At 44.9% G+C, this 26681-nt stretch overlaps 1 protein-coding gene across 4 annotated transcripts in view; it reads left to right on the top strand.

The window, feature by feature from the left end:
* The window catches only part of LRRC43 (leucine rich repeat containing 43), a 344921-nt gene that overhangs the window by 175673 nt on the left and 142567 nt on the right, over window positions 1–26681 (top strand). For all 4 annotated transcript variants that reach the window (XM_086942972.1, XM_086942971.1, XM_086942973.1 and 1 more), the window contains exon 8: window positions 7463–7602. In XM_086942972.1, coding sequence (XP_086799098.1) covers window positions 7463–7602 — 140 coding nt within the window. The remainder of the gene's footprint in view (window positions 1–7462; window positions 7603–26681) is intronic.

The following is a 26681-nucleotide window of genomic DNA, read 5'->3' as shown; positions in this document are numbered from 1 at the left end:
CAGAAGTGCCCACATTCACAAATCTACGTTACCTTCTTATAACACACTATTTTGGTAGTCTTTATTGAGGTTATCCTCCAGTTCAAATTCTGTTTATTGATTTTTTACATTGCAGTGAACTAGGACAAAGTGACATACACAATTCTTTTTAAAAACATGTAGAATTTCTATAAAAGAATCCATATCATACATTAAATGATCACATTTGGATTTGATTTCAGTTTTTATTGTAAATTAAATAAGCCCATGCCTATGTTTAGTTGATGAACGACTTACATTTATTCTGCTTCACTCTAGTCTGAGTAGTGATGATTGAAAGCTGGGTTTACTTACATTTTAAATAGTGTCAGAGGTTTATATGTCCTAGGTAACTACCCCCACCCCATCCCTCACAAATGGTTTTACTATCTGAACGCCAAGATCACCAACTTTGTGTGGGTGGGTGGCAGGCACAGGGTGGCTTTTCAGACACTGAGCAATTCCCCTTTTGATGGCGGTTTGGGTCTATTGGACATATACCTTTACTACCTAACAGCACACTTGGTACCAATTAATGAATGGTTCACGGTGAGTGGGATGACCCCGTGAACCATCTGGAGACCTATTCGCTGAGCTTGGATGGTCTGCTTGATCTCCTGTATGGGGTGCATCTGCCCACCACACTGCCCTCCTGTACACAGGTGTCTCTTACCTGCTGGAGGGCAGCCCCTTCGGCTCATCGGCTGGGACGGTCGACTCACCAAACTGACTCCTTTGTGGAGAGGTTATGGCTATGTCAGCTCACAACTCTGGAGGGCTTTGCCCCCTGGTACCGGATTCGGATCTCCTACCTGGGAGATGTCTTTGGAGGGGGCCACCTCGAGACATTTCAGGATTTGAGGTCTCGGTACTCCCTTTCCAAATCAGTTTTTTCAGTAAGATTTTCTTTGGGCGTCTGGATAGGGGAGCCATCTCAAAGATTTATCATTCGCTGGTCATCCATGTCCCTGATGGCCTTGAACGTGCTAAGCATCAATGGGAGGCGTTGGTGGGAGACCTGGATGAAGATGAATGGAGGGAGGCTTGCATGGCACCCATGAGTTGGCGATTTCAGTGCAACTGCATATGGTCTAATACAATTATCTACACACCACATACCTCGTCCCCCAGCGTTTGCAATGCTTCTCCCCCGACGCCACTGCCACTTGCACGCAGTGTGCATTCTGGCACCTGTTTTTTTCCTGATGGCATGGGACTGTCCAACACTGAGGCCCTACTTTGATGGAATAGGTCAGGAGCTTTTGTCTGTCCTGGGTCACACACGGAGCAGGCCTTTTTGGGGGTGGCTTGTTTGGTCGCCAAGAGGGACGTAGCCTGTGACTGGAAGCAGCAAGCTCTAACGACTATCAGGTGCTGACGTAAGGGGGTGGACTTGTGTGCACATCAGGAAAAGCCTGTTTTTGTGTCTTGTGGCTGTCCTTAGAAGCACAACCGAATAAGAAGGAAATGGTGTAGCTATTATGGACTTTCATTGTAATTCCATGCAGTTTGGCTAAACTGGTGTCAGTTCCTACAATGTAATTGCCTGTACGCACATTATGGGGCCGATTCTGATTCGGTAAAATGCCCTCCGAATAGCCGTACGCAGCTTTTTTCCCGTACGAATCGTATGCAGAATCGTACCCGTACATACGATGTAGTATGATCTGTATCCAAAGCAGTTCTCCGTACGAATCATACCGAAGACCGTACAACTCACTAATCCGTACGAATCGCATTCGGCACGTGCAGTACGTGATGTCTGTACAGATCGAAGCTGCATTTTCCGACCCAGCAAGTACCGACAACACTCCGTACGACTCTTTTTCTACGTGATCTTAAAATGTCTGTAAAAGCAGATTTCGCCTCGAAATGCGTACAAAACGGAACCCCCCCCCCCCCCCCCCCCGGCTACGGTGCGTACACCTCATGATTGCAGGGGTACGGTGCGTACACCCCTGGATTTCAGGGGTACAGTGTGTATGTCCCCGTGCGTACACCCCATGATCGTAGGTGTACGGACCGTAGGGGTACGGTTCGTACACCCCAAGGTCGTAGGTGTATGGTGCATACACTCTGTGTGTACACCCCTTGATTTTAGGGGTGGGGTACGGTGCGTATGTGATAGTGTTCTCCTCCGTACTTTTACCGTACGAATCGCGTACTCATTCCCTGGTCCGGATCGTACTTGGCGGGTCGTACGGCATTTATACAAATCGTACGGTTCACTGTGCGGGTCGATGTTGTACGAATTTACCCTTCATTTTCATACGGTTCGCAATGATTCATACGAATTTTCTCGCAACGGATCGTACTACGCCACTCGGATGGATTCGTACGATTCGTGTGGAAACGGCTACAAATACGAATCGTCGTACGGATTCGTTTCCCGAATCGAAATCGACCCCTATGTGTCTTGCCGCAAAACTTTCAATAAAATTGGTTATAAAAAGAATGGTGCCAAAGGCCATTGCTTTCTATGCAATTCCTTTTTTTATCTGCAGTGCCCATGGAGGCACCTAGGCCATACTACAATGTTGCTGTACATTTGGAATCGAAGGCACTTAGAGGCTCATTATGATGGCGGAAGGACCGCCACCGCCGGGCCGGCGGTGGCGGTCCTTCCGCCATCACACAGGAAATTCCCACTGCCAAATTAGGATGTCGGTGTGAATCCCAATGTGTCGGCAGCGGACGGAAAGTCAGTCCGCCGCGGTTTCGCAAGGCGGTCCTTTTCCACCCGCCTTGCGGAACCAGGACACAGGACAGCATTGCGGCGGTGGTAGGGATTACGGAATCCCTTTCCGCCTGTCTTTTTGCTGCGGCCGTCCCATTGCAAATAGACTGCCGGTGGCTGGAGTCAGGGGCCTGTTGCGGGCCCCCTCTGTGTGGGGGGGTGCACAGTGGGGGTATTCCCCTGCATTTCCATGCAAAAATTTGCAGGCACCTTGTGGTGCCTGCCAAGTGGTGCAGGGAAATGCTGTGCAAGCACTTTTGACATTGCGTATCACCTGCTGCAGCCAGCAGCACCGTCCGCAATGTCAAAAGCAGCATCCTAATATGTGTGGTGGGACCTCCGCACATCTGGCGGGCGATCCCAGCACCTCAACGAAGTCCGCCCGCCATTGTAATGAGCCCCTTAGTAAAGTGATACCACCATGTCGGTTATTGAAAAATATAAAACTAAAGACTGCCATCTGCCAAGGAATCAGAACCTAATGGCGTACCCCAATTCAAAGTCAATGTACATATTACAATTACACCATAATAGCTGTATACTTTCACTTGTTTTAGTCTGGCCCTATTGATAAACCAGCTGATTGTTGCTTTTTCAGCAAAAGAACATTTTGTTAAGCAACTCAAGTAAAAGCTCAGCCAAAATAGTACAGGCCACATAAACACAGCCCTCAAATAAGTCACCCACGCATCCTTGTTTTAGACCATTTCTTGCGAGTATTTTTCAACATCTTTCTCAAAGCAAACTTTAACCCTGTTTTTTCAATTAATTAGCTTCAGTAAACCTTGATCCATTCCTGTGGTATTTATTTTGCCCATAGGCATTGTCTATTTACATGGTTTGAATGCTACTGAGTAATCCTCATTACAGCTCTACAGACTCTTACCTATGTAATTTGCTTTGTTTACCTAGCAACACAATGCTATTGTATTATCCTCTTGCTTGGCCAATATCTGAATCCAGCTAACTCTCCATAGGTTAATTATTACATGGTTCTGCATAATCTCTTTAATGCCCGCCTTCATCCCCATGTTCTGTCCTGCATGGATGTTTGTACTGTCTAGGGTGCTATCCAATGTGACGTCGTGATTGTCCCCCATAGTAGCATGTGGGATGATGCGTTCTGTACATGTGTAAACACTTTTCTGAAAACATGTAGATCATGATGATTAGGCCATAGGTATTTATTATGGTAATTGGGATCTGATTTAATATCTCTTGTATGCGTAAATAGCACCCCCCAGGGTCAACTGTGATATCAATCTAGTGGTAGGCCAGTCTGCTCCTCCTGGAGTATCTAGAGTACCCCACGAAGTACCTTTGGGACCCTCACCTTCTAGCCACCCAGACACTCCCATCTGGTGCTAGGTGTGTCTCTTGCGGCAAAAATATGTCTATAGATTGGTGTGTGGCATAAGCCATGACATGTCTGGCCATCTTGGCATCCTTGAGACCCCTCACATTCCATGTCATCAATCAAAGATCCGTATGCATCTCATTACCCATTCGTACCTGGTTCTATATTGAACGTCGTAGATCTCTGTGTTTTTCTGTTCTCAACTGCCTGGCTACATTCGATTATATAACAAGTGTGTTTTCGATCCCTCCTCCTGCCCTCCACCCATGCCAGGCCCAAACTGCCCAGTCTACACCCAAGCAATAAGCCATCACTCAACATCAACAAATGTACCCTCTCCCTCCCACCCTCAAGTACATTCATCCAAGCAGTTACGCATTGGAGTCTGCCTGAGACATTAGTACTAATGGCCCATAACATAACCTGTTGGTGTGTTCACCCCTCCGATATTTCCATAGTTCTCAACAAAATCAACCTCTGCCCACTAGCACCCACTTCTCCCAACTGCTCTGCTGTAACCTTGGATGTGCAAAAATACGACAGAGGGACCCTGTAAACCTAAACAAATATAGGTAAGGGGAGCAGCCCACCAGGGTAGATAAGTACTAGAAAAACATGAAAGGGAGCTACCCCAAAGGATAGAGGACCATACAATTGAAATCAACCAAGAACACCCAAAGAACAGCTGAGATAATATAGAAAAATGTATTTTTAGTTGATCATTTTAGATAAGATTATTTAAGCCATGATTAATGTCGGTCAGCTTCTTGTACACAAAAATGTATTAAATCATATAATCATAAATGAACATCAGCCCAATTACTAACAAGACAATAAAAGCATGACACACCGTTCATTCATTCTGTCAATCATCCACAAGCTCTCTATCACACAAACCATGTATTCACACTCAATCAAAGCATCAAAACGTCATACAATGAGGGCAATTCTAATTTGTGGTATAAGTTCTAGTCTCTCTTGCAAGGTCACATCCCCCTCTGGGACAGGGCAGTCTACAACCAGCGCAGTCCCTGTCGTCATTCCACATCACTGAGATTCTGCATAGAGCCTTCGCCCCACTGGCCCCCACCACGGGATTTATAGCGTTTGTTGAGGAAAGTCACATTGCCTGGTGGCCCAAAAATATGTGGACCCTCCCATTAAGGTAAATTTGAGCCTCTGTGGTTACAACATGGCATATCTCACCTCCATCTTGCGTAAATGTTTCTGTCTGTGGGCCTCCTGTACTGCCTGCCTGTGATCCGGATAGAATGCAAGGGCATGATTTCGGACTTCCTCTTGGCCATTGCTAGAATAGCATCTTGGTCTCTGTAATTTCGTAGCTTGGCCAGGATACGTCTTAGGGCGACTCAGGCATTGGCTGGGGACCCAGTGTGTAGTGTTCTCTCTCAACCACAAACATGGGGGATAGGTTATCTCTCCCAAACACTTTCACAATCAGGTTTTCCACAAAGGATGCCATTTTCCGTATTTCTGTAGTATTGGAGACCCCCAAATTGCTCAAATTGCTCCTGTGCAAGCACGCCTCCAAGTCATCATTTTTTTCTCCTCACCTGCTGAAGTTCAGCCGCTAGTGTCTTATACTTTTTAACTACATCAGTGAGTGTATTGTCCATATCTGAAATTCGTTGCTTAGCAAGGGTGAGTCGGTTGTCATGCCTCTTCAGCCTTTCTTTCATGCGTCCAGCCGGTGTGTCAGTGCATCAATCTTCCCATCGGTTTTAGTCATATTATTGTTCATTCTTTTCAGGAGGCTTTTCATCTCTGGGTCAGAAGACGCTTCTGTCAGCCCTGATGCTTCCCTCCGCTGGGATCCCCCTCGATAATTATCCCTTGAAGGTCTCCTGGATTTGAACACCAGCTTGTCCTGTCCTGTGTCCCCTATCCCAAATGCGGGGCTCGGTCGATCACCCCTGTCCGGGGCCCCAGGCTGGTGGGAAGACAAGTCGGGCCCAAGCACCTGATGTACCACAGTGGGGGCGATATGGTCACTGTTGCCTCCCTCACTCTGCTCCTGGCCGGCGCGGTTTTCGGTTTTGGGGGTGTGCTTGTGACCCTCCTGCTGCTGGTGCACTTAGGATCAAATCAGTAGTCCCAAGTGATCCTCCGTTCCGCCTTTATGCACCGCTAGGAGGCCCGCTGTAATCGCCCCCTTCCGGACACTGCACCAGACAGTATCAGTTTGCCCACATGGCCTGGAATTCACCCGGCCACCCCCATCAGGCAGTCCTTGGCTCGCCCCGACCCGTGTCATTACAAACAAGCCCAACTAGTCCACAATAGGTCTAACAAGCATTTGCAATGCAATTGGTCCCGCCTTTGGGACCTTATGTGTATTTAGATATGCAGCACATTAGCCTGGGTACTGAAACATCAACTGTTCTTTAACATGGAGGGAAAGTAAGCACCAAACTGTGTGACACGCCAGGTATGGGAACACATGGAGAGAAATATTGCCGTTCAGCTGGAAATGGTATAGTCCAAAGATCTGTTTTTAATATAAAATCAGGGGCTTCGGTGGTCATATCACTGAAAATACAAGATTTGAAAAAAAATATTAATGTCTACGGGTGCTCGTGGAAGACAATTTCTATGGACTGGAATCTAGAGAATGCTAAAGTGATTCTGTTATTTTACTGACCTCTGCTGGTCATTTTCTATTAAGAAACTTAAATAGAGGCAGTTGCCAGAACATTTTTAAAAAAGAAAGTACCTCCGCAGAAAGCAATTCTGGTATTTTACTTACCTCTACAGGTCGTTTTCTATCAAGACAGTTAAATAGAGGCAGTTGAACAAGCAGAAAGCAATGCTGGTATTTTACTGACCTCTACTGGTCGTTTTCTGTCACAACAGTTAAATAGAGGCAGTTGAACAGAAAAAAAGACCCTAAGCGGAAGGAGACAAGCCCTAGGGCTCATCTCCAGAGCCCAAAAAGTACACACACATATAAGTATATACTAAAGTATATACTAGAGGTCTCGAATGCTCGACCTAAAAAACAGTCCATGTGGTCTTTTGCGTCAGTTCTAATATTGCAAAAGCCTTTCTGACGTTAATGGTATAAAGAACAAAGAAATGCTCCACAAAGGGCAGCATCAGTTTTGCTGGTTACATTTTGAGGTTTGGTTCAGGAGTGATTGCTGATTGATTATACCAAGACAGTTCCAATGTATGTTAATATTTTACAAATCATACATGTATGTATGGTTCATTTGGGTGAATGTGATTTTTGGAACTAACAATGGGTTATAGGATGTTGTTAGGCTATCTTGCCAAGTTGTATTAAGTATTGCAGTGCATTTAACTAGCTGGTAATCATTTCCGGTCAGTCTCTTCATACAGCACCGCTGCCAAGTCTTGGGAAGAAGTCATTGACAACAACTACCGACATGATCACGTTTTGGGAGACATACTTGGACTCAAGGCGTTCCTCCTCCATGGGACCACAGTGGATGTTATTGAGGAAAAGGTTAGTGTGTAAAATCTTTACAGGCCATTGCCTGTTGCACTGGAATAATTTCTCCCACATTTCATTAATCTGAACCTATTTCCCATCATTACCTGAAGAACAATAGTGTTATCACCCTCAACCTCCATATGCGACCCTTGAACCTCCTATTTTCAACATTAGAAGATGGTGATGTCTCCTATCCATAGAGCGGGACCCACCATGCGACCCCCCCCACCCCTCATCAGGCTTTTACCGATCTATTTTGTGGTCTTGACCCCTTGACCTACGACACCCTGACTTAAAGCATAAGGTGCTCTTTGTCGCAAAGATGTATCACTTTGCAAATATGTATAGCTGGCAACTGATTCTCTTTCATGTACATCAAAGGTTTTACTGAGTAATACTAGGAAAATCCAACCCATCTATAACCATGAATTCATACCTATGTGGGCTCATCAAACTTGTATGGGGACAGTCACTCCGGGAACCTTTAAAGGATTGGATGTACAGCCATTCCGTATTCAAGTCACAACGTTTCTTACCTAGTACTATTCTTAGACAGTTCTATATATAAATAAGACTGAAATGTCCTTTTTTACTTCAGTTATTTGTCCTCTTCTGGCAGGTTTCTTTTAATGAAAATATAAGCACATGAATATAAATATATATTGTACTTATAGAGAGGAAGAGGATATGGAGGTAAAGAAACTCTAAGTTTTCAGTGACCTAAACTTCTTTGTGAATGCCAAAAAGTAATACATGCTGCCTATTCTTTGTAATTCATGAATACTTAAAGTTGTTTACTTCTTAATAACAGATTTTTATTTTTTGAAATGCAAAATTGCTGTCACTTTCGCAGCTTTGATCAGAATGTGAAACGCTGCTTATTCTAGACGTAATTGTGCCAGCCTAAAAACAAAAAGGAGAATTTCATCATGGACGCAAGTAGATATAATATTTATTTATTTCAAAGTTGTGTGAAGTTCAGGATGGATTTCGTCCAACTTCATCCGCAGGCACTGCAGGCGCGAAAGTAACCGTAGGCCATTTGAAGAGAGCCTCTGCATGGTCCTTTTAAAAGGGCTGCAGCAAGGTCCACTTGAAGCTCCTTCTGAAGTTCATATCTCACTGCTCGTCTCTAATTCCGCTGGGAGGTTGTTTCATGCATTAACTATACTTTCTAGTTGTAAGAGAGTCTTTGCATTGAAACTACTTACCCACTCTGGCATTGTGTTAATTCCCTTTAATTTGGAAATCTTGAACAGATATCTCTGTCCTTGCTTTCCTTAGTATATACATAGTTGAAGTCACTCATATGTGCATTTAAAGTCCCTCATTCAAAACCTATACCTTGTAGTGCCCACTTTTGGGACCCCTTTCCCTCAGAGTTAGCTCCCAGCACAAGCCGAGCCCGCAGAAAAGAAAAGAAAACAGCCACAACATGACAGAAATATAGAGACCAACTGGGAGAAAGGTGGAGGAGTGCAGGGTCCACTCACATTGCTGGTGTTTGACTCTGCAGTGCTCTCCTAACTCTAAACAAGGATGAGAGGGCATTACTGTAGGGTTCAGTGCATCTTTAGCACAGTCCTTGTCTGCAACCCAAACCCCTACCTCCTCCCTCCTGAGGTGTGCCCTTGGGAGGCTCATAATTCCAACAGCTGTGAATGTGCTGGTGGTGGTGGTGGGGGAACCGGGGGGGGGGGGCTAGCAGGTTACACCCTCTTTAAGTTTCCTACTGACCCAAGTGCTCTGCAAAAGCCAGCATTTCCTTTGCATTTGAGTTCCTTTAGGGAAAATCTGATTGCCTAGTTGAGGCCCATCACTGAGCATTTTCATCCTGTCAAGACTTGAGATGAGGGGGTACATTCAAGCACTGGCATTGACCCGGGCTTCCATCGGTTGCCAGGTCAACCTAAAAATATTGTGGGACCAAAATATTGAGGAAAACATTTTGTGTGGCCAAAATATTCTCTTAACTCTACATGCACATACCTTCAAAGCTATGTACATTGTGAAGGCACATTATGTGAAGTTAAATTTGTAAACCTATATTTCCCTATTTCCCTTCAGTGTATTTTTGTTCTCAGTTATAATCTGGCCCCAAGACATTTGTTCCTTGCTTATTCTGGTGGAAAACCGAGAATGGTAGAGTCCTGCCACGCTCTTATCCTTGCAAACACACCAACTTAACATATGTCGTTTCACAACAGGATCTTGTGACAGATGAAACACCAAATGAGTATCAAAAGGATCATTCTGAAATCCAGCTACCAATTCAAGCTGTTCATAAAGTGGAGGAAAACATACATCAGAAGGAGTGAGGTAGAGGATCCTTGAGGGCTCGACACTTCAAAGGCATCTTTTTACCTTTACAATCACTCTTAACTTAACTTTTCTTTCTTTCACTCAAAACTGATTCCAGCCATCTATATGTCTGACACCTCTCCACGCCCCTCTCTCTTTGCAGCAGCGTGGTGTGGTCATGGGTGTCAAATGCTGTTGACAAGTTCAGTATGATCACTAGTTCTTGATCACAGCTGTTCAAGATATTAAATATGACTCTTTGCATTTCGATAAGGGCAGTCACCATATTTCAATCAGGAAGGAACCCTGATTGTTTGTCCCCTCAGATTTGAAATAGTTGAAGGTGGTGTTGTGTAGTTCCTACAAAAAGTATACAGGATCTGTGCGTTTAGACAACATACACTGTAGGATTGGTGTCAGACGAACTCTGATCACCCAACTGTGTACCAACTAGCTCACAGTGCCAGTATACTCTTCTCTTACCAAGGAGGGAATAGTTCTTGGCAACCATCGACATGCAACCCTGATCCCTCAGGACCGTGGAAACAATATACTACCTTTCGCTCAGTCACTCGTGCTTACTTAGTTTGTCTCGGAAAGATACACCGAATAAAACAGACTGGGTGTTTTCATTAAGCATTTATTGAACAGTTGTTAATCTGGTGTAGAATAGATGTATTAAATATTCAACCATTAGTATAATTTATAAATAATTAGCAGTACTATAAAGGTAAAATGATGATATAGTTCTACCATCTTACTATAATCATGAATAAATAAAGTCACGTATATAAAACACATTATAAAAGATGTGTACTCCTACGATGCTTCCCTAACTAGATGTATCTAAGTCTACCGAGCCTGGGTGTAGGTGTTCAGCCAAGAATCCCTCAAGGATTTTGTCAGCCCCATTACCTGAAGTATGAGACTGTAGGACCCCGTCTTGGTCTCGATCTGAACACCCCGTGAGGGATGTTAGACCACTGCGAGCTGGAGTGTCTGCGTGCAGGAACCTCAGCGTCTCTGGTCAGTGTGTCGGCCAGGAAGTCTTAGTCTCCTCTGTCTATCTTAGCAAGATGTGATGAATATATATACCCATAGGTCTCCCCAGGGGTCCTACCTTGCTGTATTACTGTGTCGGATTAAGGATGACATTGGGCATGAACTTTATACATAGATTTTATATAGGAGATGGCAGTCCTGCTATCCTTCCAAGAATCCTCATGCATAATGTATGAGATTTCCAACTAGAGAAAACCTGCATTGTGAATGCAGTGTGATAGCTAGGTAAAAGGTCAGTGTAATGTAGGGAGAGAATATAGGGGAAGGTTAACGAGTTTACCGAGGCCTATATTATGGTACCTATATGGAATATAACAGTGGGCAATTCATTAAGAAAGTATCTTCCTCCTCTGTAATCTTGAGAAGCAAAGCTATGTTTGCAATAGCTCTAGTGATTGTCTTTGTAGCAAAGGTGTAACCCTTGTATTTTTTAATTCTGCTGGCATTTCTGTGCATTGTAAGGAATTATTTATCATATCCATAATAAAGGGGCCAACTTGTTGCATTCCTCTCAAATAATAATAAATTGACACTGTCCCCAAGTCAAGTGACTGGTTTAGGACTTGCAGTGAGTGCCATCGTCCCCTCAAGAATGATACAATTAAATGTACATATCAGCTTATTTTATAGCATTTTTTACTGACATTCAATAAATATTTGGCAAAGATAAAACCCTGCTCCTCAATATATAAAGTGTTTTTAAAAGTAATTGAAGTATTGACCAAAGTAATAGCCCAATGCTATTTCCTGAATCTTGTATACATACCCATGGCTTTTACTCCAGAGGCATCACATGAAAATAAAAGGTTGTTCTTTGTTCGATCATAAATGCAGAGGATGATGAAAAATACTACTTAGTGAGCTAAGGGATTTTATGCATAAAAAATATTAGTAAGCTGGAATAATACAAACATTCTTGAAGACTTGGAAGCCGAATAAAAATTTAACAGCGGAATATTTAATAAATACAGATGATTTTTGTGCCTTTTGTTCTTCAGTGGCTGTAGGCAACCAAGACCGATGAAAGTGAACATTTGAAGATTCAATCAATCGGGGATTTGTAGAGCACACTACTCACCTGTGAGGGTCTCAAGGCGCTAAGGGGGGGAGGGGAGTGCTGCCACTGCTCGAACAGCCAGGTCTTGAGAAGTCTTCTGAAGGTCAACAGGTCCTGGGTCTGTCACAGGTGGATGGGGAGGCTGTTCAATGTCTTGGCGGTGAAGTGAGAGAATGATCTGCCGCTGGTGGTCGTTCGGTGGATGCGTGGAACGGTGGCGAGGGCAAGGTCAGTGGAGCGAAGCTAGCGGTTCAGGTGTAGAAGGTGAGTTGTTTGTTGAGGTATGCTGGTACCGCATTGTAGAGTGCTTTGTAAGCGTGGGTGAGGAGCTTGAAGGTGATCCTCTTGTTGACGGGGAGCCAGTGCAGGTCTCTCAGGTGGGCAGTGATGTGGCTGTGGAGGGGATGTCGAGGATGAGGCGCGCGGAGGCGTTCTGTATGCATTGAAGTCCCTGAATATTCCCTGCAGACTCCCTGAATATACTTATTGTGTAGTATTTGCCATCTTTACTGTGCACGTCAAGTTCTTATTCCAATAAGACAGACCTTTCAGTAGCTTTTTAAAGATGATTTATGTTGCTAATTTGTTTTCTATAATCACATTCCGTAATTACAATAGAGCTTCTTGCCCAGTTGGCATTCCAAAGTCTGTAAACAGAAAAAGCTCTCATTTTTGGTTGGATTAGATACTCAGTCAACAATTTTCTCTAATATAATACTCCTGGGTCTGAAGCAAATGGTTGAGGAATTTGACTTAAATCCCTGATTTTAGAGGGCAAATGTTATGCCTTCATTATACAAGTTTATGCCTGCTTTGATTACTTCTGTACAGACTTTAATGGGGTTGGCCAATAGGTGTTTGCTGTACAGGCTTCTTTCTATTGGCATACTACGAACTTTAATTTAACTAATCACTCTCGCGAGGGTGGACCTAGGTAATGGAATTGCATTCGCAAGCAAGATTCACACAGCTAATAGTCTGAAACATGAATGTGTTATGGTGTCACTTCTACATGCTCTATTCTAGCTGATTTGTCTCAAGTTCTTGCTAAAAACCTATCTTTTTCAACATAAAGTTTTGGAACAACATCTTAATATCCTTTTATGTGCAGACAATTTAGGGCACAATTTCGATGTCGGGCGGAAAGCCATCCGACAGCTTGTTGGAAGCTTTCTGCCGACATTGATGGTTTCCCTCCGACCGCCATATTACAATGACAGCTGTCAGAGGGAAACCTGTGGGGGGATTCTGCCTCGCTTCCAACTGGCTCAAGGAGCCCACTGGAGCATCGGAATAACTAATAATCCCATATGACGGCGGAGCCAGCCTCAGCTCTGCCGTGTGATTATGATGTTACTTTCTGACAGCCTTTCCATGTCGGCCTTTCCAATATGGAAAAGCTGTCAGAAAGTGACTTTAGGGGCCCTAGCAGGGCCCCCTTCCGCCTGGCCCTCCACCATTGGGCCTGGGGGGCACCTGTGGTACCCCCTAATCATCCCTGCACCGTGTGGCAAGCACCACATGGTTGTACTTGTGCTGCGGGACTTTTCTGCCCACCACACAGGCTGGCATTGAAAATTGATGTTTCCAACTGCCCATACGGTGGTTGCATCCAAATTGTGCTGGCGAAACGGGCGACCTACGGTCAGGCAGTTTCAATCCACAATGGTGTCTGACATTGTAATCAGGCCCATAGTGATCTTAAAATGGTCATCAGCTGCAGCTTAATGTGATAACCTTATATTGCAAGATTAATCAATTAACTATTAACAGCCAGAAGACCCACGTAACTATTTTTGGAAGGAAGCACATGCATTCCACACTAGAGTTGGTTGACTAATTCAAGTACTTGGAGGTAAGGTTTAAAAATAACATGATTTGTAGATCGCCTATGTTGAAGACCAGCATAATAACTTTTGATTTTAAGTATTTTACTGTTGTAAAAATGCTGTCAGTCCCCACTAGATTACAGTACAGTCAATGGGGTAGTCCATTTGGGGCTTGGATTGTAATGCTTAAATGTTAAGATGGACGCTGAACCCAAAATCCTTGCAAAACTTCACGCAAACAGGCTCAAACCGATAATAAACAAATTGATCCACCCAGACCAATCGGGCTTTATGCCAAACCACAACACCGCACTTAATCTAAGACGACTCCACATTGTATTGGGACGCTGCCATATGATCCAATAAGATGCAGTGGTCGTCTCGTTGGATGCCACAATGGCATTCAACACACTTGAATAGACATACCTGATGGCGGTCCTCAAAAAGTTGGGCTTCGGACCTAATTTTATTGGGTGGGTATGGCTCCTCTATACGGAACCGCTGGCCTAAATAGTCATCAACAACAAAATATCCGAGGTGTGCAACCTGGAAAGGGGGACCCTACAGGGCTGCCCCCCCCCCCCCCATGCTCTTTGTTCTTTCCCTTGAGCCGCTTGTGGCTTGGATAAGACAGGACTCCTCAATAAGGGAACTCAAATGGGCCAAGGGATGGGAGGATTCGGATCTCCCTTTATGCAGACGATATCCTCTTGTATCTCACTTCCCCTTATAAGTCACTGAGAGTAGCCTTGGACATATTCACCAGTTTCGGGAGAAACTCCGGCTACAGCATTAACTGAGTTAAATCATTGCTCTACGTTTTGCATGGCACCCCCTCTCTATTCCACGCTACTTCATGATCCAAACAGTCACAGAGGGGTTCACGTATCTCGGTATTTTCATCACCACTGATCTGACAGCCCGCTATGACAGGAATCTCCTACCAGCCCTGCAGAGGTTTAAGCGAGACACCGCCACCTGGAAAAGGCTTCAGTTGTTCCTTTTGGGACGGGTAAGCATGGGCGAATTTTGCGGATCTCGCGTTCGCGAATTTTGCGGATTTGCGAATTCGCAATCCGCAAAATCCGCGAATTCCCGGATTTTTTTTTTTTTGTGTTCGCCCGTGTTTCTGCCAGTTCGCGAGGGTTTTTACAATTTCGCAATTTGCGAACTTACCTGTCGGGTCGCAAGTTTCGCGAACTTGTTGTTTCTACGTGTCCAGCCTGTTTGGGACACTCTTCTTCATCACTGCCACTCTCTGTCACCACTGCCACTCTCTGACTACTCATGCCACCCTCTGGCCCACCCATGCCACCCTCTGTTTCATCACCACACCCTCTGGTTGTCCAGTGTACATTATTTTCGGCAAAGCAAAGCACACCTTCCCTGCCTCAAGTGACCTGAATTAATTTGGGGCTGATTAATGTGTCACAGAATATTTTTTTAGCTGGCACCTGCTTCCTTAGTGCGCCCTGATTAGTGATCTTTTGCACTTGCTAAGTGCTTTCATTGTTGCAAAATTAGTTACAACACCTGCCCTGCCCCAACTGACAATAATGAATTAGGGGCTGATTAATGGATTTTAACTTCCAGCCTGGCTCCTGCTTGTCTCCCTTAGCTGTAATTCAGGACCTTTGTGGCATATGTGTAACTATTCTGAGGTTCAGAGCAGGGTCACATAATAGTTGCAACTGGCAACTGAACTCTGGAGGGGCCCCTCAGGAAGCACTACAGGAAATGGCTACTAATGATGAGCCTGAACTTTTGAACCTGGCAAGTAGTTTCAGTTTTGCTAAGATCGTATTTCTGCAATTTAGCACTTATTCGCGGGGCGCGAAGTTGTACTGGGAAGCCGCGAACTCACGCGAACAGTGCGAGCAGTGCGAGCAAAATCCGCTGCTCGCGGATTTGCGGATTTTGCGGGAGATTCGCGAATCTCGCGGATTGCGGATTTCCCGAAAATCCGCAAAATCCGCGAGCGAAACGGATTTTCCGCCCATACCTAGGGACGGGTGGCTCTTTTCAAGATGATGACACTGCCGCTTTTCCTATTAGCTCTGTAGAACTACCCGGACCTAGTCCCACTGAGGCATTTTAAAGAAATTGGAGCCACCCATAGGGACCTATTATGGGACGGAACACTGCGCATCTCCCTCCATAAATTGACACTTGGCTGGTACGATGGGGGGGGGGGAGGGGGTAGCACTTCCAGACATCTGGAAATATTATTGGGCAGCACACCTCTCGGCCATCAACCAAGGTACATACTGTAGTGGCGACAATCCCGGCTATGGGATGGATAGATGGCTTCTCCCCTGGTGGGAACTTCGAGGCAGCGCTTTATTCTAAACCCAACAAGGTCCCACAAGACACTCACTCCAACTCTAGCATATTGTAAGCCGCAACCTGGGATGGGCTGATAAACTTACGCTGGCTACCCCACTTTGGGTTTCTGAACGGTTGGGCACGCTAGGTCGGATTAAAGGGTTCAATAAATGGGACCTGATACGGATCTCCAACATAAAAGACCTCTGGGTACCTAGTGGCATGGTGTTGTTTGCCTCATCACAACTGACATATGAACTAGCACATACGGAGTACTTCAGGTATGCGCAGGTCAAGCACTCACTTCAGGCAAACATCCCAACAGGAACGTCCCTTCCGGAGTTCTTCCCTCTAGAGGACAGGCTGCTTGACGGTCATCTGCCAGAAAGGGCCATTTCTCTCACCTACAAAAAACGAATACACCACACCCCTGACCCACTAGTCGAACTAAAGGGAAAGTGGGAGAGTGACGGTCTGGAGATAGATGACGAGAAATGGAGGGAGGCGCTTTGTTCCCCAAGGAAGTGGCAATATCAGCTAAACTGAGGCTGATTCAACTGAAGATACTGCACCGAGTATACCTCTCTGGTAACCTACTTGTGTTGATGGGCAGGAGTGAAGAGGGGTTCTGTAGGAAACAGTGTGGTCTTGCAGGGACGTTTATGCATATACTTTGGGAGTGCCCTTTGATACAAGCCTATTGGAAGCAGGTACATGATTGCATGCGTACAGTTTGGGGGGTAGAAATACGGCTTGAAGCCAAAAGGTGTCTCTTAAACATCTGGGAGCCCATAGACATGATGGCAAAGGGCAGAATATGGGCGATGCTTGGTCAGACTATAGCAAAACGTACCATTGCACGCCTATGGGGGGCAGTAACACCTCCAACACTTAGCGCATGGAAAAAAGACTTGGACTGTGGGTGCTGCAAGAGAAGACAGTATACGTTGCCCGGGGTTGCTCCTGGAAATGGATAGCAATATGGACAAAATGGAATGTCCACGAGGCAATCTACGTGAACCCACCCCCCCCCCTCTCCCCCTCCCCGATCCCATCCCTTTACGAACCATTAACGCCTTAATTTGATATGAAATATGAACATCTTGTAATGTATAACATCAAAAGCTGTGACATCTGTATGCGATCCCGAATATTTGACACTGAAACAAGTAATGAATTCCTGTATGTAACGACCAAGAGAAGAAAAAAAAAATTAAGATGGAGATATCTGGCCTAAAACGTCTTTTCATATTGCTGAAGAAAACTAGCCTTTGAAATGCAAATATATTTTTATTCAAGCAATTTCAAGAAGTGAATCACAATGTTCACATGCAAAGAAGGCTGTGATGCTGAAGTTGGTTAAGTGTCTTGATCTAATCTTTAGCTACTTGTTACCAGCCAAATCAGGATTACAAAACGTGTTGTAACTTTGGTAATCGGTGGTGTTTCTCCATTGGACTCTTAGATGGGGAGATTCCAGGGGGAAATGAGGAATTGTTGATGACCCTGGGTTTGGAAATTCTGGGTGAACAGAGTTGCAGAGGAGGTTTTCGGTGGATTCAAAATGGTAGTTCCTTAGATTTTATGCTGGATAAAACAGCACACCATATTTTGCTTACGGCAAGGCTGGGTTTGCTACCTCTGTGTATTATTTCTGCATCAGAAAGTAGAAGATTGCACTTGCATATCAAAGCTGCATATTTCATTTATCGCATTCTGCTGTACTGTCCTCACTTCTACGGACAAAGAACTCTTGTGTCTTTGTCTTCTTTGTCTTTGTTCCCTCTTTGAAAAGCATGCTGCTAGGATTTTAATAGAATTTATGAATCTGTTATTTGAAATGTGAACAAGCCATGCTATTACTACATTAGCTTGTTTAATGCTGAATGGTTTAGGAGGAAATTAATTTTTTTAATAAACATTTTAATATTATAATTATTCTTGTTGTTGTTACATTCACCACTTTCATTTAAGAACAACTAAGTATTTGTGCTAGTCCCACTTGAGGGAGTCGGAGTGGTAGCTTATCGGGAATGAGGCCCCATTGTGGATGTGCACTTTAATTGAGTTCCAAAACAGCAAAACAATGTCACCACAAAGGTAATGTGGTTTCTGTGAGGAATCCTGAACTTAGTTTGGTAACTTGGCACTAGCATCAAGAACGTCCTCAGTGAATATGCACGTGAAATCTGAGTAACAACTAGCCAAACAACTACATAGTTAAAAAAAATTGAAATAATTCAGGTTTATTTTGAATTTTAGAAATCTAAACCAAATAGAAAGTGTAAAACTAAGCAGCATTCGCAATTATGACCTTACATGGTCCAAATCAAATTAGCCAGCGAAAGTAGCAAGAAAAATATCACACAAAGAGAATAAGATGAAGGGGGCCAAAGAAAAAGAAGCCCATCTGAAAGCATTGAAAAAAGGTGGTCATCGTTATCCTATCAGAAATCCTAAACAATGAGGAAAAATGAGAGGATGTCTTCAGTGTGATTGACTGGAGGGCGGGCCTGGGAACTCAACGCAGCCCTATCAATTTTGTTGGACCAGCCACTGGGGGAAAGAGAGGAGGGCGTGCAAGTGTAAAGCACTGCTGCTTTTGTTACTGTGGCCGATATTGCAGCTGTGCTGCAAAACCTGCCCCCACTACTGCAAAGCTGATCTCCTGGGAAAATGCCTGATGCCCGGCATGGCCAGTCCGGCCCTGTTGACTGGTACCTAGATACCCTCTGTGGCTGAGTAAATGTTGGTGGCTTACCCCTGAATACATTTAACAGCAGCATATAGCAGTTTCTCTCACTTGCCTCCTCCAATCTCAGCCACTGTCATCCTCATCAGCACTCTGAAGCCATTTATTGAGGCGGTTTGCAGGGCTTAAGAAAAAACATAAATGTTTTTAATAACACAGAAATCATGCCACAGAGTATCCTTTCTTTTCTGGTAGACTTGGCAAACTGTACTGGTCCTCCAGATTGACTTTTTTAAATCCCAGTATTCCTGCTTTTTAGAAAAGTCCTGCAATTTTCAGGACTGGTTCATCATACTCTTATCCTTGGTTGCCAACTGCAGAAGGCTTTCCCTTTGCACAACTCTGTGTTCAAATCTATAAGAAATGTCGAATTCTGTCTGGTACACTGGAATTTCGCCAATTGGCAATATCTTCCCGGCTCCGACAACCATCAACCCCTCTAGACTCAGGAAGAAAATTCTACAGCATCACACAAGAAAAATGTCTGCATCTACCTGGTCCACTGAATTCTTAAAGACTGACAGTAGCTATCTCCTTCTCAGGACCTTCTGCTCCTATCAGCTTCAGGAGGAAAGTTCCACAGAGACAAGTACTGTTGTATCTTTCGCACTGTGGGTTAGCAGGATACTGGCACAGTCATCCCTGGAGCAAATGTTGGATAATGTCAAATCAGAGATGGAGACACCTCTCTCCACTTCTCAGGCATCCAGGCAGGGGTTCTTCAGTGCAGCAGCAGACAGGGGAGATTTTCTTCATTTCAAGGTCAATCCTCCCCTTATGGTGGGTAGAGCATGGTAACACAGTCAGCTGTCGGTGATAAGGCTAGCATATTGTAAGGACATTCTCAAAATTCTTCATTCCAGCTTTGTAGCAAAGTGAAGCAATTCCTTTCCTTTTTGGCAAACAAACCTCAGGTAACGAAAGACCAATTGACGACTCAATTGTCGTAATTTGACAATGATCAGGTTAGCGTTAAGCTTTGCAACACATTACTCCCTTATCTTGACTATAGTTTATAAACGCCATTTTGTATGTTACGGCGGCCATTTTAGAGAATGCGTTGCCTCGTGGTCAGCATGCCCTTTTGTCCTTTCTCTGTACCACTGACCACTCGAGTTTGCCCAGCAACAGGCTATTTTTAGTAATGGTCAAGCCCGCACATGCGCAGTTCAGACTGACCAGTCATCACTTAGGAATGTTCCGCCAAACTGACCAGTGGTGTTGTAACCCCTCCCATGAGTTGGCTGTTTTCCAAAAATGACCATATATGCACTTAAAACTCTGTAACTATGTACCACCCATCTTTTAATGTCTGTAAAACTGTATAAAAGAAGGACTTACACCGATGTTCGGTGTGATACTTCTTGCATTGCCGAAGGGTGCTGTAGGAATGTACCACCACCCCATGGGGTCTTAATAAAGTTGTCTTTTGCATTTTCTAGTTTCTGTGCCAACAGTTCTTATGGTGTAGAGGGTATTCTGCGGAGTATGTAGGCCTGGAGAACCCGATACCACAAATTGGCGACCACGAAGGGACTCATCGGCGACTCGGAGGCCCGAAGGAGAGGTCGTGACGAAGGATTGGAAACTCGCCATGGACGCGTACGCTGCCACTGAGTGACCCGAGTCTTGGCACCCACGGTGTTTTCTTCCCTTCCTTCTGATCTGACCTTCCAGGTGGCGCCGGTCCCCGACTGAGATCCTGCTCGTCTGAGTTGTCGTACAGTGCCGGTTTGGCTGATTTGATCAAAGACCTTGGCAGTTGGAACCTGGATATCTGAGATTTTTGGTAAGAATTGTGATTGGTAAGGTAGTCTGCGGACGCTTACTGTGGTTCTATGAATATGTTTTGAGTTAGCTAACATTTGGTTCTATGATTTGACTTATATGTGCAGTGCACTTCACATAGGCAGGCATGTAGAGATGTTTCTCTAACTTTGTTTGTGTTTTGAGCGGCACATTTTGTGTGAAGTATAGTAAGTGCCATTTTTACGGTATCACGTTTTCGTGATACTTTTTGAACATGCCTGTTTTAAGCACACTCCGAGAGATGTGCTGTCTTGGGAATGGTACCACATATCGACTAAACGAATCTCAGCCGGCTCCCCCAGAGGGGACACCCAATCGTGAAATGTATATTAAATTTGGCCTTCCCCCTATATTGTATAGTAAATTATGGAACAAATACACTAAGTCTGATCCCGAGTTGCAATGGCCACTACATGGGTCATTTGATTTACGAAAGGTTCAGTTTGTGGAGCAGTGTTTGTTTCAGCGCAGGTCTAGACAGATATGTTTGACTGTGTACGAATGTGGGAGAAAGCAGTGCATGAACGAATGAAGCGTGAGATTGCCTTGGCGGAAAAAGAGCAGCGTAAGGCTGCTCGAGATAAGGCTTTACAGTTGGAGGAGAAGGAGTTGCAGGAGAAGAAAGAGAGGGAGGCACGGGAACGTAATTTGCAAACGAGCGGTCAATTCCCTATTCGGCGTTCGCTTTATACGGTCCTTACTAATGAAGTTGATGATTTTTCATTATTAGATCGGTCTCCGCCTCCGTACGTTTTGCCTACGGCTCCGGACGAGGATTTGGGCGACGAAGATCGAGTTAGTACGAGTACGAGGTTAACTGCTGGTAAAGCCGCGGATTTGCGCAGTTTCGCTAGGAAACTGAATTTGAATAAAATAACTATGTCAGAGATTAATGTTGAAAGGAATAAATGGTCAGAACGAGAACAGTTGTATTTCTAAAGTGCTTTTGCAGATGAAGTTGTTGAACGATTTCGTAAGAATTCAGTTGATCTAGAACCTAAGGATATATCAGTGCATCATGAGAATATGCGTAAAGGTTTATTTGTTATTACAGATGCGGATGCCTTTTTCCAACGATTGGTCCAGCTACGGGATGAGGCGTCCAGATTGCGGGAAGCACGAAAAGCATCAGAGAAGTCTGCGCCAGGGTCGACGGAGCAATCCAAAGAGTGTTCTATCTTTGGAGCAGATAAGAGTTCTAAAGTGCATGTTATGCCCATGCGTGAAGCTGCACCTTTGTATGTTCCCCCTAAAGGGCAAGGCACCAGTGATGATAAATTGTCTGGGGATGCAAAAGGGTATTTTATATATAATTGGGTGTATACGCCTTGGAATAGGCGGATGTTATGGCATTGAAAAACGCTTTGCCCGATCCCCGTAAAAATCCGGCAGCTTTCTATGAAGGAGTGGAGGGGGCTATTTCTTCCTGTGTTATGACGCTAGTTGATATAGATCTTTTCTTTGGATTAATACTCCCCCCTGATATGTGGAGAGCGATTCGTAAATTTGACGACCAAGCGATTTTAGGAGCAGATTGGAAAACTATAGGCCAAGCTGATTTAGATAGGGAACCCGCATGTAAGCCTTGTCAGCTAATTCTAGATCTTCCGACAGCTATTTTGAATAAATTAAAAACGCTTGTCCCCCCTAAAAAGATTGATTGGACTATGTTAGCCTCTTGTAAACAGAAACAAGACGAGTCGGTATCTGACTTCTTCTCACGTTTTGAAGAAGCGTTTCATGATTACAGTGGGCAATTATTAACAGACGACACGGGTAGACATCTGTTTGTCGACAAGTATGTGGCTAATCTCCTACCGGAGATTGCAAAACGATTGAAAACTAGTGAAAGTTCCTGGACCACGGCGACCCCTGCATCTTTGTTGACTATGGCTCACTATTATGAGCGGCAGGAATTAGAGGCTAAAGAAAGTACCGAAAAGAAAGCGAAGGAGTTAAAGACAAAGGTGATGTTGGCTCAGGTTAGTGGCGCGCAGTCGAGAGGAAATGATAGAAACAGATGAGGAGGGGGTAATACGTTGTATGGTCGTACTGATATTGCTGAGGACCAATGTGCATATTGTAAAGAGTTTGGGCGTTGGGCTGATGATTGTCCGGTGCTTCGTGAGCAACGTAGTCAGCGTGGTAGAGGAGGTGGAAGGACACGGAATAGTTATTCGGGAGCGAGAGGTGGAGGAAGTGATCGTGGTAGGTTTGAGGCGAGGGGTCGTGGTCAGGATGAACGTAATACTTTTGATCGACGGAATCAGTACCAGATATCGGAGGGTGAGAATGTGGAGAGTCAGGATTATGTGTATGCATAGGATTGCGTAGGATGGGGTGTGGAATCGGTTGAAGTGCCAGTAGATCAAAGAGGTCCATATGTATCAGCGGGTGTTTTGGGTTCTACTGATCAGTTTTTAGTTGACACAGGAGCTACTCGTAGTGCTTTGTCTAAAAACTTGGTTCCAAGGGCTCCCCTGTCTGGCGAAACGATTACATGTATAGGGTTCGATGGCACATCCTCTCCAAGCCCATTGTCACAACCTCTTGCATTTTGCATTGATACATTTTTTGGTCTGTGCCCATTCTTATTGTCGCCTCATACCCCAGACAATATTATGGGCATAGATTTGCTCAAATATTTTCGAGCAACAATACGCTGCGCTCCTGAAGGAGTGCGGGTTATTTTGAATGACAATTATCCAGACGCAGGAAGACTGTGTACCATGCAGGAAATTGAAGCGCTAGCCTCTCTCCCGCACACGTTATGGGCGACATCATATACGGATGTGGGACAGATGCTCATCCCGCCTATTCGAATTACTGTCAAGGAGGGAGTGTCTTTGCCACGTGTACTTCAGTATAAGATATTTAGAGAAGGTGAAATTGCCCTGACGCACATCGTTCAGGATTTGATTATTGCAGGAGTAGTGGAGGAAGTTCCCTACAACGTCTGTAACAGCCCGATACTTCCGATCCTCAAGAAAGACACTGACGACAAAGTCTATCGATTTATTATTGATTTGAGAGAAATAAACAAAATTGTAGTGCCCCAGTACCCGGTGGTGTCTGATATCACCACCTTACTTACTTTGGTCCCCCCCACTGCCACTACCTTCTCTGTCATTGACCTTAAGAATGCCTTCTTTTCCATTCCCATCCATCCCGACAGCAGAAATCTATTTGGCTTCACGTTGAATAATAAATCGTATAGATATTGTTGTGTTCCTCAAGGCTATACAGAAAGTCCTAGCATTTATAGCCAGGCTTTAAAAAGACAGCTTGATTCTTTTGAATTGCGGTCTGGAGTAGCTCTTATCCAGTACGTTGATGATCTTTTACTGGCTGCAGACACATATGCGCAGTGTGAGGAGAGTACTCTTGCCTTGCTCTCTTTTCTTGCTCAGAACAATCACAAAGTTTCTAGGAAAAAGTTACAATATTGTAGACCAAAGGTGACCTACCTCGGTCATCTTTTGTCTAAGGAGGGACATGCATTAACATCTGATCGAATTCAAGCAATTTTAGATACACCAGTCCCCCGCACTCACAGAGATGTGCGTGCCTTCATAGGATTAACGTCCTTCTGTAGACAGTGGATAATGGGGTTTTCGCACATTATAAAACCTTTGTTAGCGTTGTTGTCCAAAACTACACCAATGCCCCTTGAGTGGACAGATGAATGTCAGAATGCTTTTGAACAATTGAGACAAGCCCTTTGTTCTGCACCAGTGTTAGGTACACCAGACTACACAAAGATTTTCACGTTGTATGTGCACGAGAAAGATGGGTGTGCATTGTCGGTGTTAGTGCAGACACACGGGGATAAGCAGAGGCCCTGCGCATACTTTTCGGCCATTCTTGATCCTGTAGCACGAGGATTACCTGGGTGTTTCCGAGCAGTTGCAGCAACAGCAGTAGCTATACGACAGAGTGAGGGAATAGTTTTGTCACACAAACTGTTGGTGTTAGTTGCCCATGCGGTAGACGCTCTGCTAAACCAAACGAAAACCCAGTATCTCACGAGTGCACGTTTAACAGGATATGAGCTTACACTTTTGGCGCCACATATCACACTAAAGAGATGTGCTACCCTGAACCCTGCCACTTTATTGCCGTATCCGGTTGCGGAGGGCCAGGAGGAAGAACACCATGATTATGTTTTCTTGACTGAAGAACAAACAAAGGGTTGTGTCCACTTACAGGATACGCCACTTCCAAATGTGGATGGGGAACTGTGGGTTGATGGATCGTGTTTAAGGCTGCCAGATGGCACAACTTCTGCAGCATATGCGATCACGACACTTAAGACAGTGGTAGAAGCAGCACGAATACCACAGAAATGGGCCCAAGCAGCGGAGTTAATAGCTTTCACAAGAGCCTGCGAATTGAGTGCTGGCTTATGTGTGAATATCTACACAGACAGCCGGTACGCCTTCGGAGTAGCGCATGACTTTGGCCTACTCTGGAGAGAGCGTGGGTTTTTGACTTCGCATGGAGTACACATTATGCACGGAGAGCTAGTGCGTGATCTCTTGAATGCGTTGCTTTGTCCAAAGAAAGTGGCGATAATCAAATGCAGTGCACATAAAAAGATCACTGACAAAGTGGGACAAGGCAATGCTTTTGCGGACAGTATAGCAAGACAAACGGCCATGTCACGAAATGACTCTCCAATGTATGTGGTGAAGTCGCAGGCTGAGCGATGGCATGATGCTAGAGCGGAGATATTATACATTCAGAAATCAGCGACTGAAGCAGAACTTGCAACCTGGGCAGCAGAGGGAGTGCTGGATGATGAGGGTTGTTGGAGGAGCAAAGATATGGAACGATGGAAATTGCCTGCAGCTTACTTGCAAGCGATGGTCCAGATGACACATGGGTTGGCACATGTTGGAGCTCTTGCAATTACTCGATTGCTAACGCGAGTTTGGGAGCATCCTGAGATTGCCAATACGGCCATGACAGTAGTGCAGACCTGTCTGATATGTTTACAGCACAATCCTGCAAAAGGGACACATAATCCGAAAGGAGGGTTCGTTCCACCTACTGTACCGTTTGAAGTACTGCAAATGGATTACATCCAGCTTGAGCGTTGCAATAACCTTAAATATGTCTTAGTGGTGGTGTGTGCTTTCAGCAAATGGGTTGAGGCCTTCCCCACGAAGGATAATACAGCGTTGACAACAGCTAAGGGTTTGCTCAAGGAGTACTTCCCTCGATACGGCGTTTGTAAATTTTTGTGGAGCGACAATGGTCCCCATTTTGTTGGGAAAATTGTGGAGTACGTGTTGAAGGGATTGGGAATACAGCAGAAGTTTCATGCTGTGTTCCATCCTCAGTCAGCAGGTCTTGTTGAACGGTATAATGCTACTCTGAAATTAAAGTTAGCAAAGATTGTGGCATCCACGTCTTTGAAATGGCCGGATGCCTTGCCTTTGGCATTACTCTCTATCAGATCAGTGCCCCATTCCCGAACTGGCCTCACACCTTATGAAGTGGTGTTCGGAAGGCCGATGAATATATGGGGAGTTCCTAAGCCTCGATTGCTACATGATGTGCCTTGTATAATGATGAACGATTATTTGGCACGATTAACAAATGATTTACTTTCTATTCATCAACAGGTTCGAGAAGCGCTCCCTGACAATTCCATTGGAGAGGCTCACAATCTTCGTCCTGGGGATCATGTTATGATCCGCTCCTTCGAGAGGACGAATAGCTTGGAACCGAGGTGGCGTGGCCCCGAGCAGGTATTGCTCGCAACTCGAACGGCTGTGCGAGTTACCAACAGGAAGCGGTGGGTGCACTCTACTCACTGCCGCCGTGTCTCTCCGGATCTGGTGAGCCCAACTGCATTGTCCGACTACCGAGATATTCTGGACGAGGAAAAGAGCCCAGCTGTAACGTCTGTTGAATCAGAGGGAGCCTTACCGGACCATACTGTTTCTGG

Source organism: Lissotriton vulgaris, chromosome 11 (assembly GCF_964263255.1).
Source record: "Lissotriton vulgaris chromosome 11, aLisVul1.2, whole genome shotgun sequence".
In the NCBI taxonomy this organism is placed as follows: Eukaryota; Metazoa; Chordata; class Amphibia; order Caudata; family Salamandridae; genus Lissotriton; species Lissotriton vulgaris.
The sequence above is the reverse complement of the archived record's forward strand: the minus strand, read 5'-3'. Positions and strand labels throughout refer to the sequence as shown.